At 47.1% G+C, this 13,850-nt stretch overlaps 1 protein-coding gene across 1 annotated transcript in view; it reads left to right on the top strand.

Moving 5' to 3' along the window:
* Positions 1 to 13,850, top strand: part of PREX2 (phosphatidylinositol-3,4,5-trisphosphate dependent Rac exchange factor 2) — a 320,125-nt gene that overhangs the window by 209,973 nt on the left and 96,302 nt on the right. Inside the window, exons 26-27 of the mRNA XM_066578561.1 lie at positions 9,746 to 9,919; positions 10,387 to 10,481. Of these exons, the coding sequence (XP_066434658.1) occupies positions 9,746 to 9,919; positions 10,387 to 10,481 (269 nt within the window). The remainder of the gene's footprint in view (positions 1 to 9,745; positions 9,920 to 10,386; positions 10,482 to 13,850) is intronic.

Below are 13,850 nucleotides of genomic sequence, written 5' to 3'. Positions count from 1 at the left end.
TATCAGGGACCCCCATATCCCGGACACTGTCCTGACAGTAACACTGGCCGAAGGTAGGTCAGACTCGTGCATCCGCCCGGCTACTTTGAATCCCTCGATGGAGGCCGTGGCTGCGTTAGCGAACCAGGTCCAGGTCCTTACTAACCTGGTCCAGGACCTAACCGCCCGCATGCAGCTACAGGAACAAGTGGCGGCTGCAGGTCCCATGCAGCCCCCTTCCGCTCCCGGGACTATGTCAGAACCCCGAGCCACGCTGCCGGACTGCTTCTCTGGAGAGAGAGGTCAGTTCTTTGCATTTAGAGAGAGCTGCAAGCTCTACTTTGATCTCCGACCCCACTCCTCTGGTACTGAATATCAGAAAGTGGGAATTGTAATTACCCGCCTGAGGGGGGACCCCCAAAATTGGGCTTTCTCGCTACCAGCAGGCTCTCCAGCCCGACTATCCCTTGACGCTTTTTTTTCCGCCCTGGGTCAAATTTATGACGAACCCGACCGGGCGGGCTACGCAGTCTCCAAACTTCTGGCCCTGCGCCAGGGTTGTAAAATGGCGGAGGACTACTGTTCCCAATTCCGTCAACATTGTACGGAATCCGGGTGGAACGATGCCGCCCTAAAAGACTTATTTTTGACCGGTCTGTCTGAGGGTCTCAAGGACCTACTTGTGGCCCACCCAGAGCCTAGAACCCTGGAGCAAGCCATGACGCTTGCTATTCGGGCCGACCGACGTTTGAGGGGCCGACACGCCGCTCGGGCCACTCCACTCCCCACGCCCACTTCTTCTACTGACCTGACTCTCTCACTTCCCACCACCGAGCCCATGGAACTGGGAGCCATGAACCCCAAGCAGCGACGGGAATATCGCCTGAAGAAGAATCTTTGCTTCTACTGTGGGGAGCCGGGTCACCGCATTGCCACCTGCACTAAGAAGCCACGGCAGGAAAACTCCCGCTCCTAGGCAGTTGTCGGGAGGACTGTCTAGGAGCTAAGGTACTCCCTGTGTTATCCAAAATGTTATTGCCTTGCACCCTAGAATTTCATGCTTTCCACCGTACTGGGCAAGCCTTTGTTGATTCTGGGGCTGCGGCGAATTTCGTTAACTTTAATTTCGTTGCTCAACTGTCCGGGGTTTTTTTACGTTTAGAGACCCCGATTCTGGTTTCAGGAGTGGACTCCACCCCATTGCAAGCAGGGGTGGTTCATCTGGTTACCCCTGAAGTAAGGTTTACGATAGGAGCCTTACACGTGGAAACCTGCACCTTTCTAGTGATGAGAGATTTGTCTGTGGACGTCGTCCTAGGCCTCCCCTGGCTCCGGGAGCACAACCCGGTAGTAAATTGGGACACGTTGGAACTGGTAAAGTGGGGTCCCCGCTGTGCCAACCACCTTTGTGCGGTGAAGGTGGGAATCTCCACCTGCGAGGGGACCCCCCTACCAGATTACCTCTCCGAGTTTTCTGACGTGTTCTCCAAACAATTATCTGAAGCTCTGCCCCCTCATAGGGAATGGGACTGTAAAATAGACTTGATTCCTGGGGCCAAACTTCCTAAGGGCCGCATTTATAACGTTACGGTTCCTGAGAGAGAATCCATGAGGGACTATATCCAGGACAGCCTGGCCAAGGGGCACATCCGGCCCTCAGAATCCCCGGTGGGTGCCGGGTTTTTCTTCGTTGAGAAGAAGGATGGGGGCCTCCGGCCCTGTATTGACTATAGAGAGCTAAACAAAATCACAGTACGAAACCAGTATGCCCTTCCACTCATTCCTGACCTCCTCAACCAGGTCGCTGGTGCCCGATGGTTTTCTAAACTTGATCTCAGGGGAGCATACAACCTCATCCGCATTCGGGAGGGGGATGAGTGGAAAACCGCCTTCAATACGCCCCTCGGGCATTTTGAATACCTAGTTATGCCTTTTGGATTGTGTAACGCCCCCGCCATTTTTCAGGGGTACATGAACTCAGTGTTTCAGGATATCATGGGGGTGTTCGTGGTTGTATATCTAGACGACATTTTGATTTTTTCCTCCGACTTGCCAAGTCACCATACTCACGTTCAGACTGTACTAGCTCGACTCAGACATAACAAGCTGTTTGCTAAACTCGAGAAATGTGTGTTCGGGGTACAAAAGATATCATTTTTGGGGTATATCATCACGCCATGCGACTTCCAGATGGATCCTGAAAAGGTGAAAGCCATCACGGAGTGGGCCCAGCCAGGGTCGTTGAAAGCCCTTCAACGCTTCCTCGGCTTCGCCAACTACTATCGCAAATTCATCAAAGACTTCTCCGTGGTGGCTAAACCTCTAACGGACCTCACCAGAAAGGGGGCAGATGTGAGGACCTGGTCTTCTGAGGCTCTGAGGGCCTTCGATACCCTAAAGGCGGCGTTCTCTTCTGCACCTGTCCTAGTACAACCAGATCTGTCCAGCCCTTTTTTGGTGGAAGTAGATGCCTCTGAGTTTGGTGTGGGAGCGGTACTGTCCCAAGGTCCCTCCACTCTCACCAACCTTAGACCGTGTGCCTATTTTTCTAGGAAGTTTTCTTCCACCGAACGGAACTATGATATAGGCAACCGGGAATTGCTGGCGATTAAGTGGGCTTTCGAAGAGTGGAGGCATTTTTTGGAAGGAGCCCATCACCAGATCACGGTACTCACAGACCATAAAAACCTCACCTATCTAGATTCCGCTAAGAGGTTAAATGCTCGGCAAGCCCGCTGGGCCTTGTTCTTCTCTCGGTTCAATTTTGTGGTTACCTATAGACCCGGTTCTAAGAATGTCAAGGCTGATGCCCTGTCTAGGAGCTTTGGTTCTCCGGAACCTGCCGAGCCGGAGCCTGAGAGCATTCTCTCCCCTGGGGTGGTCCTCGCTGCTGTCTCCTCCGACCTTTCACCTCTCATTCACGCCGCTCAACAATCTGCTCCTGAAGCCCTTCCGGAAGGCAAATTATTTGTCCCATCGTCACTGAGATTGAAAGTGTTAGAGGAGACACACGCTTCTGTCCTAGCTGGACACCCCGGCATCAGGGGTACGCTGGAGTTAGTATCCAGACTCTATTGGTGGCCGCACATGGCCAAGGAGGTACGGGTATTTGTGTCCGCGTGCCCGGTTTGCGCAAGGGGGAAGAATCTCAGGAGACGTCCTGAGGGTCCTCTTCTTCCCTTGCCCATTCCGTCCAGGCCATGGTCCCATTTGTCCATGGATTTTATTACTGATCTGCCATCCTCGCTGGGGAATACGGTCATCTGGGTAATAGTAGACCGTTTCTCTAAAATGTCACATTTTGTTCCGCTTTGCAAGTTGCCTAACGCCAAACTTCTGTCTGAAATGTTCATCAAGGAGATTGTTCGGTTACATGGGATCCCCGAGGACATTGTGTCAGATAGAGGGGTTCAGTTCGTCGCTCGCTTCTGGCGAGCCTTCTGTAAAAATCTAAACGTAAATTTGTCCTTCTCCTCCGCTTTCCATCCCGAGAGTAACGGACAAACGGAACGAATGAACCAAGAACTTATCCAGTATCTGCGACTGTTTGTCTCTGATAACCAGTATCAGTGGGCCAACTACTTACCTCTCGCCGAATTTGCTATCAACAACCATGTTAACTCGTCGACCCAATTGTCACCTTTTTTTTGTAACTATGGGTTTCATCCCCGGTTCTCGCTTTCCACTCCTGTGGTCTCGAACAATCCGGCCGCCGACATATCCTCTGAGGAACTGTGCACAGTTTGGGCCCAGGTTCGTAAGAACCTTCAGGGTTCCCAAGAGAAACTGCGTAAATACGCAAATAAAAGATGTACCATCTCTGCACCTTTTGTAGTCGGGGAGCAGGTTTTGTTGTCCTCCAAGAATCTGAGACTCAAGGTTCCCTCCCTGAAACTTGCTCCTCGGTTCATTGGCCCATTTACTGTTTCTCAGGTCATCAACCCGGTGTCATATAAGTTGGCACTTCCTGACCCCTGGAAGGTCCACAAGGTGTTTCACAAAAGCTTACTTAAGAAGTATGTGACTCCAGTTCTACCCACCCAGAACCCGCCTCCTCCTTCTCTGGTACAGGGGGAACTGGAGTATGAAGTAGAAAGGCTGGTGGATGCCCGACGGGTTAGAGGTGTGCTACAGTACCTGGTCCACTGGAGAGGATTTGGCCCTGAGGATAGGACGTGGGTCCCTGCCAGGGACGTTCATGCGCCACGCCTAGTCCAGGCATTCCACAGGGCTTTCCCGCTTAAGCCCGCACCTGGCCATGGGGGTCCGGTGTCCCCCCGTAGAAGGGGGGGTACTGTCAGAACCGGCAACTCTCGGGGCCGCCGTGCCCGCACCACCGGTCCGGCCACCCGGGGTACAGGAGCACGGCGCAGAGGTACCCCGGTTCTTGTGATCTCCCCGGGCCGCTGTAAGACTGGTCGCCGCCGGGTTGCTAGGGAGGCAGCTGGTGCTTCTAGTCGCTTGACTACCAGGCTGGCTTCCCTGGTAACTGTCTGTGCAGTGAGACTGGGGGCGTGCCCCCAGCACCGCCCTGATTAGCCCTGCTGCTGTCAGGCTCCCCGCCCCAATCAGCTTCTGGGGCGGGAGCGCTGACAGCATTTAAATAGGTGTGTTTTCCTCTCAGGCCTTGCCAGTGTTAGTTTGGTCTTCCAGCTGCACCCGCGTATTCTTTTGACTCCTGTTTGTGACCCCGGCTTTCTTGACCTCTGCTTTTGGACCTTGACTACGTTTTGCCTGACCCCCCTGTACTGCGTACCCTCCTGTTGCCGACCCGGATTGTCTGACCGTTCTACCGTTGTTTGTCTTCAGTGTCTGTTTGTCTTCCCGTGTCCCGCTTCCCTAGTGAGGGTAGGGACCGCCGCCCAGTTGTCGCCCTGGGGGTTAGCCCAGGGGGGCAAGTAGGCAGGGACAGGGGTTGCGGGATATATCAGGGACCCCCATATCCCGGACACTGTCCTGACAGGAACATCCCTATTGTCACATCCACCCAGAACATGCTGGAACTGTAACCCGCAGATCCCACACATATACATACAAACTGCATCAAAACAATAATAAACTAAAACATGGGAACTCTTTCCCTACCTAAATAACCTCAGGGACAGGACCTACATGCAGGCAATTCGCCTTGACAAGGACGTAACTGACCTCGTACTTCGGTCCTTAGTTAACCCTACGTCAGACAGGGAAATAACATAAAAAACACAAAATTGGCTTTGAGATGCAGCAGGCAAATGATAGGTCCAGGACCAAACTCTGACTGGGACCGCAGTCAGAGCTAAATTGAAGATTCAACGGCAATTCAGTCCAGCATCACCCAGACTAAATAGCCGTGACAATTACCCACATGTGCGGCTAAGCATGTCTCACCTAATACCACACCCACCAGGGCCAGAAGATGGAGAACCACCTGCAAAACCTGCACCAGACTATCAGCATGGCAGCAATCCCAGAACTATAGCAACACCTATCCTCAAACCAATGTAAAATAGTGCTGGATTTATGACAAGGCGTGTTGTCTTGTTGGAAGTATGGCCGACCATTCCCAGAGTATTGCACCATTGTTGGCAGGACACTATTGTCTAGAATGTCAAGGTACACCTCTGTGTTCATGGTTCTTGCCACTATAACCAATGGACTGAAACCATGCCATGTAAACCATCCCCAGACCATAACGGAACTCCTGATGATGGCGCTCCTTGCACCCCTGTAGATGGGCCAATGCATTGTGCTTCATGATTGGTGGCTTGTGTGCAGAAGCATAACCTGCATCTCCAATAGTGTGCAGTTCTCATCACAAACTATGGCTGACTCTTTCAAGGGTTTTCACCTTATGTGGCATGCACATCACATGCTAATAAGACACGCTCCATTCTACTGATAGGGGTGTCCAAATACTTTTGATATGGTTATATGCTTATAATTTAGCCCCTCACGAAAGGTGCTGGAGATGCGATTCCACTGTAGGATCTTACCAACATATTTGGTGGGAGTGCTCGGCTCTAACCACCTTTTGGAGAGAGGTAGAGTGCACGCTCAAAAGTATCAAACCGGGCTTTTCATTATCGGCTGATAAAATCTTTTTATGGAGGCCCATCGCAGATTTTCACCCTCTTAAAGACAAACTGGTGGCACTCCTTATGGATGCGGCAAAGGCGCTGATTCCTATCCTATGGCTACAGAAGACCCCTCCTTCGCTATCTCAGTGGAAAGAAAAAGTTAGCCTAATTTATAATCTACAGGAACTTGCCAGCTGGAAAGGGGGTACACACAATAGGTTTGTTCAGAGGTGGGAACCTTGGATGTCGATATCCTAGGGCCCTATCCCATTTGAGTAAGGCCAAAGCATTACTAATGTACCTGATGAGGTTTTATAGTGGACTACCCTGGTGGACTGAGAGTAAGGATGTTGCTCGGCGCTCTTCCCTTGAGTGGCTTTGGAGTGGCTCCGGACATGGATAAAAATTACACCTATTATCATTAGAGGTCGGGCTGGCTGAGTGGGATGAGAAAACGATGAAGATGCCACAATTGAAGTTTACTATTACCGTCTTACCTTTTTTTATCCGGTTTTTATTTTTTACTCACATCATCCTTTTTTCTTACCCCCCACCCTTCCTTTCCCCTCCCCAATTTTATATGGTTTAAATTGTGCCCAGATGGGTAGAGATAATAATACATGGAGTGTTTGTGACGGGCAGATTATGCAATTTCTTGGATTGATTTACGATATACGAAAAATTTCAATAAACCTTGATTTAAAAACAAGCAAACAAATACTTTTGATAGGGCAATGTAAGCTCCAATTGAGAATATACATTTTGTGAGTGAGAACAGATGTATTAGAGCACTTTGGAATAAGTCAGGAATATATGTCAGCCAGAAGGGTACGCTAAGTAAGGAGAGCTGCATTGGCTATAGGAGGTTAGGGTTAGAGGCGTAACTTGAAGATTCGGGGGCCCCAATGCAAAACCTGTAACAGGGCCCCCAACTATAATGCTTTATTGATACTACTGGGCTTCCTATATGGAGAATAGAGGCCCTATGGGCCCCCTAAGGCTCCTGGGCCCGGGTGCAACCGCATCCCCTGCATCCCCTATAGTTACGCACCTGGTTAGGGCTATATATGTACCGTAGTACTTACAACTGGGATGTAGGGCCTTAGTACTGAATAATAGACTAATTGCTCTATTGGTTGTTAAGGTATGGTAATAACTGAATACTTACTTTTTATGTTGTATAGCATGTATATTGTCTACATGTTAAGTAGCCAGAATACATAATCCTATGTTTGGGATGCCGATTCAAACCATTTATGATTATACCATTTATCCTAGAAATAATGGTATGTATTATTTGCAGTACATTATATTACATCATTAACCCTGTGACTCACAATATCTGCAAGTTACTGCTAGAGCTGTAGAAATAGTGCATGCTGAATATATTAGGCTTGTAAGTTATAACCATCTGGCAATTATGTTGCAGCAAATTGTTTTAAGGAAATGGGAAGGCCCAAAGGATCTAGTTAAAGAATCTGCACAGGGAAAACAGGAAAATCGAGGTTCACAGCAATCAGGGTGTGAAGTGGTGAATTTTCACATATTATTCACAGTTTCAAGGACTGGCAAACACAATCAATCACATTCTATATGCCAGTTTAAAGGGCACCAACTACAGTAGCATTAAAAATTCACTCCGGTGATGGTTTCCTTTATGCTCGTAGCTTGTCAAAGAATACATATAATGACATATTCCATAAGAAAACTATTTGACAGAATGTATTCTTTGCCCAACGGCTTGAAATAAAGCCAAGCATGTCTGCATATGCCTGCTAAGTCAGTGGAACCAATCAGACTTATTCACTGTGATCCAATCTCTTGGGATCTGGTGCAGAGGTTCCCCAGAGAGGATCTGTCATAGGTTCTCTAATGACTGATTTCAGACCATAGACAGTGCGTTCTGTTCTCTCTGGCTATGTCAGCCTTTACTGTAGTTCTATTCTTGAATCAGGAAGACTATGGTGTTATGCACACAGGCATGCGTATTTTGGCTAAGTATACCCAATACAATACAAAAAGGGTGATTGCCCCACTAAAGACCGAACAGGTTCAAAAATAACAGATTTATTGATGCATATTTAAAATATGGAAAGGGTCTGAAAGAAAAGTAGGTTAAACCTTGTAAAATTGATGGCTTACCCCAAGCACCCCCACAGATGAGATATTCATAGCCTATCTTGAGGATAGGCAATCCGTTTTACAAGGTTGGATAACACCTTTAGTTACTAGTAGTGAGTACTATAAGGTAAAGCATAAACTTTGCCCAATTGTCCAATACAACACATATACCATTGAGTATATATAGGAGACAGACTGTCTGGATTCACCATCACTCTGTCGATTACTACTATTTGGCATCAACAACTAAAATGACATGCAATCAACATCTTCCCAGCCCATAGTACAGTGCACAAAAAAAGAACTAAATTGTGTACCATAATGTAGTTGCCTAGTTCTTATTCTTCTTGTTTGTCCTTTTACCATTTTTTTTTTCCTTTTCTTTTCTTTTCTACTTGATTTTTTTTATTCATTGATTTTGCCTTAAAACAACTCAAAAGTACTTAGATGCACTCCTAGTTGACCTAAGTGTTATACAGGGCTGGTATGGCTTTTGGATAACTTTATACACCAGTGTTAGTAGTAATGGTTAAGTTACAGTTTAGAGATGAGCGAGCATACTCGCTAAGGCACATTACTCGAGCGAGTAGTGCCTTAGCCGAGTATCTCCCCGCTCGTCTCTAAAGATTCGGCTGCCGGCGCGGGTGACAGGTGGAGAGCGGGGGGGGGGGGGGGTGGGGAGAGGGAAAGAGAGATCTCCCCTCTGTTCCTCCCCGCCCGCCGCCGGCCCCCGAATCTTTAGCGGGAGGATATTCGGCTAAGGTACTACTCGCTCGAGTAGTTAGCCTTAGCGAGTATACTCGCTCATCTCTATTACAGTTCATTTCGAACTAATTCGGCCAAAGTAAACTTTTTGCCCTGTTTTGGCAAACCAGCCGAACCGAACTTTTGAAAAGTTTACTCATCGCTAGTGGTATGCATAGTCCTATTGACATGGAGTAACATGAATCCCAATTATGCTATGAATTCCAATTATGCTATTGTACTTGAGACCTAAGTTTACATGTATACTCGTATTCAGAAGATGTTTTGGGGAATGCTTTCTTTTTCTTCTTCATCCTGTTCCTATTTCTGACTATTAAGAATGGAAAGGATGAGATTAGGCAACTGTGCATGCAGCCAACTCTGGACAGTGCTGTACTGTAGATTATATCCAAGTATTAGATTACTTAAAACTGGGCTATAATTCATTTTAGAGGATGCACAAAAAAGTGAATTTGAAGAGTAAGATGAATTATTTTTTTAAGTCTAACTACACCTCACCTCTAAATCAGACACAGGCCCCGAAACATATGCTGTGTCTGGTTTTCCCTGTTGTTAAACGCATAGAAACAGAAGCGGTGTGAGGGAGCCTTGAACTCTTGAAAAGTTGGCCAACTAGTGCAACAAACTCGGACATTTAAAGAGTACCTGCCCTTTCAGTCTGCAGTGCGATTTTGGTTCTGAAGATGGCCCATATAGCTTCACATAGTGCTTACATAGTACTATATGGGGCCATCTTCTGCTGTCAGGAGGCGGCGAAAATGACCAAAGGAGCATGAGCGCAAAGTTTTCCACAAGTTAATATATTTTTGTCTTTATTCCAGGCTGTTGTCTTCAATAACTTGTTCTCCGAAATGTGAGCGTAAAACAGAAAATGTAATAGCAACGGACAGCGATGAGAAAGGAGAGAAGAACGGGAAGAGAGTTTGCTTCAATGTTGCAGGAGAGGAGCAGGAAGACTCGGGACACGATACCATTAGCAACAGGGACTCTTACAGGTAACGTCTACTCTATTATTAAAGAGATACTTGCACTTTCACCTTGGAGCGCTCCTGCTCCCTCGGCAATTTTTGGCTCCTTCCAGCAGCTGAAGACATGTGCTATATATGGTTATCTCACGTGATCGCTTTGTTATCACATGGGCAGCTGTTATGGAACGGGCCCAGCCACTGCAAGTGCTGTGCTTTATTATCACATGGGCAGCTGTTATAGAACGGGCCCAGCCACTGCAAGTGCTGTGCTTTATTATCACATGGGAAGCTGTTATAGAACGGGCCCAGCCACTGCAAGTGCTGTGCTTTATTATCACATGGGCAGCTGTTATAGAACGGGCCAGCCACTGTAAGTGCTGCGCTTTTTTAATATTTAATACAGATATATTCCATGCTTCTGCTTTCGCCTTTGAATTGTAATAGATTGAATGTAGCAGACCTCATGTTATATATGTTCTTTATGCTTCCTACAGTGACTGCAACAGCAACAGAAACTCCATTGCATCCTTCACAAGTGTCTGCAGCAGCCAGTGTAGCTCTTACCTGCACAGCGATGACATGGATTCTGGTAAACCGATATATATTGGTTATATAACTACAGAAGCTGATAGTTGAGAAAGTTTAATAATTCTAAATCATTTTGAATTTATGTGACAGAGAGTCACAGAAAATTATGGCCATGCTTACTTGCCAAAATACTAGTAGGACACGGATGGGAAGGTACAAACACCACCTCCCAATAGATGCAGAAAGCCCAAATGCTACATGGAAGAGCTTATAACAAGTGCAAAGTACTAATGAACAGCCGCTCACATGACCTACAAAGAGGGAAGTGGCTACCTAGCGCTACACATGCATATAGTTAAAGCATACAAAGCATGCTAGGCCAAATGTGTACCACTCCATGGACATCCAAAGTCTACAGATTGAAGTTAAGCGGGCTGAACCGCGACTCAAAGCAATCCACATTGGCACTGACACCCTGGACTCCCCCAAGACCCGAAGCCAACCCGCATGTTGCAAAAGATACTGATGAATTTAGATAAAAATGAACATGCAGACAGCGAAGGTGCCAAATGTAGGATCATTGCAAAGGTGCAAAACACTAATAAGTAACCACTTACGCACCTATCATCAAAGGGGGAGCAGCTGCCCAGCACAAAAAATGCACACAGATAAATGATGCAAAAGGATTCAGGCCAATTGACACGTGTGGTAAACCAATGTGGATTGTTTTTGGTCACGGTTCAGAACGCTTAACTTCAATCTATGGGCTTTGGATCTGTATGAAGTGGTACATGTTTAGCCTTGAACTAGTGATGAGCGAGCATACTCTCTAAGGGCATTTGCTCGAGCGAGCATTGCCCTTAGCAAGTACCTGCCCGCTCGAGAGAAAAGGTTCGGGTGCCGGCGACGGGCAGGGAGCTGCGGGGGAGAGCAGGGAGGAACGGAGGGGAGATCTCTCTCTCCCTCTCTCCCCCCTGCTCCCCCCTGCTGACTGCCGCAACTCACCGCTTCCCGAACCTTTTCTCTCGAGCGGGCAGGTACTCGCTAAAGGCAATGCTCGCTCATCTCTACCTGTCACCCTTTGTATGCTTTAGCTATATGCATGTGTAGTGCTAGGTAGCCATTCCCCTCTTTGTAGGTCATATGAGCTGCTGTTCATTAGTACTTTGCATCTGTTATAAGCTCTTCCATGTAGCATTTGGACTTTCTGCATCTATTGGGAGGAGGTGTTTGTACCTTCCCATCTGTGTCCTACTAGTGTTTTAGTAAGCAAACATTGCCATACTTTTCTGTGATCTTATGTGCCAGATTCTGATTATTCTTGATAGTTGAGCATTTCATTTTGGACTCAGTGGGAGGAATTTGCCATGAGGGAAATTTTTGCCGCTAGTTTTCTGGCAGCTTTTTTCCTCCCCAGTTTAAAGTGCAACAAATGTATCAAATATTGCCCAGTGTTGATACATTTGTTGCATCTTTAAATATGCCCAGGGTTGTGGAGTCCCTTCAGTTTGCCATGTAGCTGCTTGAGGGAGATTGCAACATATTTTCAAACTTTTTAAAAAGTCACACATCATAAATGTCTGTAAAATCCTCTCTCCCGCCCCCTTTTTTAGACACTTTTGAAAGTGGAGTGAGAGGCGTAACATCTGTTCTTTTTGGTGCAAATCAATAGTAATTTTGTCTAAATTGATTTGCAGTTAAAAAAAATCACGACTTCTACCAGAATTCGTCTCCAACACCAGTAATAAATGTGCTCCAATGTCTTCCTGGTATTTCTATCACCATATTCTATAATAATTTCTTAATTAAGTGTATTCAACAGTCCGGCAGGTGTCCGATTGCACAAATGTTGTCACCATTGATGTTAAAAGACAAGGTTCTAGTTTTTATGTGATCAGTTCTGCATGGAAAGAAATCAAGGAAGATTTCCTAGAAGTTCCATTTGGTGAAATTCTAATTTGAGAGGAATAGTTCTGATTGAGCCCCCCAAAATGAGTAATGATAATAAAACATTCTTCATCTAGTCACACACAGCAGGTCATGCAACATTTAAAATGGGAATGCCGGGTTCTGATATGTCTAGCCCTCTGGCTTTTTGTGCCTCTAGTGCCATAGTGCAGTGCCAGATGGAAACTAATTCTAGAACTGATCCAATCATTTTCTATGGGACTATTCAAGGCGCCCAGCGCATCAGTTTTGATGCCGGATACCTCCTGCATCAGACAGAAAAATGCATGCAGCATGTTTATAACGGGCTATAGACATCGGACTGGGGCAAAAAGTGCACCAAAAGGGTACCAGTTGTGTCTGGCTCTGGCATGAAAACACTGGATGGACAGAACTAATATATGAGAAGCCAAACTTAGGTACTTTCACACAACAGAAAATTCCACCACTGACAAATCGGCCGCCTATTGGTTTACAATGCATCCGTTCAGATGGGCACAATCCCACGGTGTAAAAGCACTTGGTCGGCCAAGATAGCTCATACAAGTGCATTTCGGCCAGGCACTTTTATGTTGGCCAGGGAAAATAGTTCAGGAACTATCTTTCTGGCCTAAATACGGCAGCGGCTCCCATGGGCTCCTATGGGATCCCATGGTAGCTGCCGGAGAAGATAGGTGGGAGGGAGTTTAGCAGCGTGTCTGCTAGATTCCCACCCCCTTCTCTTGGCCCTTTGCCGGCTGTTTGCATTGGGAGCGGGCGGGATGTGACGGGAGCCAGTTCCTAAGGGTTAGCATACTAGCTCCCGACCCCTTCCTTTGCCAAGAGCTGGAGCTAAACTGTCTCCCTGCTGTCCGATTGCAATCTGGGTTCAGCGTATATGCGCCGGACCCGGGCCGTCTGAATGGGCACACAAACAGCAGATTTGTGTGCCCGTTCACATGATTTTCAGTCGCAGAGTGGCCGAGAGGATTCTTTCACACAGGCATAGGCATTTTGATGTTTTCTAGCAGGCGCCGTAAAATTGCGTAAAAGGACTTTTTCCGCCAGGGTAATTAGCATTTTTTAGCCCATTCACATGACCGTTAGCGTAGTTTTTAATAAAAAAAAATATGTTGCACCCTGGAAACCCCTCGCTTGTCTTAAATCCTCTGAATGACTTCTAATGCCTACATAGAGCCACCTGTAAGCTTTTCACAGCATTAGCCGCACAAATGCCTCCCCCTCCCTTTTTTCCTCTACTTCCATAGGAGTCTATGGGACCCGCTGGCGTATATAGGCCAAAACATAGTTCCAGATCTATCTTTTTGCCCAACGTATATGCATCGGAGCATATTTGGGTCGCGTATGTTCCATTCTTCACGATTCCACGTTTTTATGCGTCATATATTCGCCTGTGTGAACGGATGCATTGCAAGCCAATGCTTCACATCGGTAACATCTATATGGCCGGGCGTGAAAACACGGCGTATATCCGCCCATGTGA

This window comes from Eleutherodactylus coqui, chromosome 9 (genome assembly GCF_035609145.1).
Source record: "Eleutherodactylus coqui strain aEleCoq1 chromosome 9, aEleCoq1.hap1, whole genome shotgun sequence".
NCBI classification, from domain to species: domain Eukaryota; kingdom Metazoa; phylum Chordata; class Amphibia; order Anura; family Eleutherodactylidae; genus Eleutherodactylus; species Eleutherodactylus coqui.
Note: the sequence above shows the minus strand (reverse complement) of the source record. Positions and strands in the feature narration are given on the sequence as shown.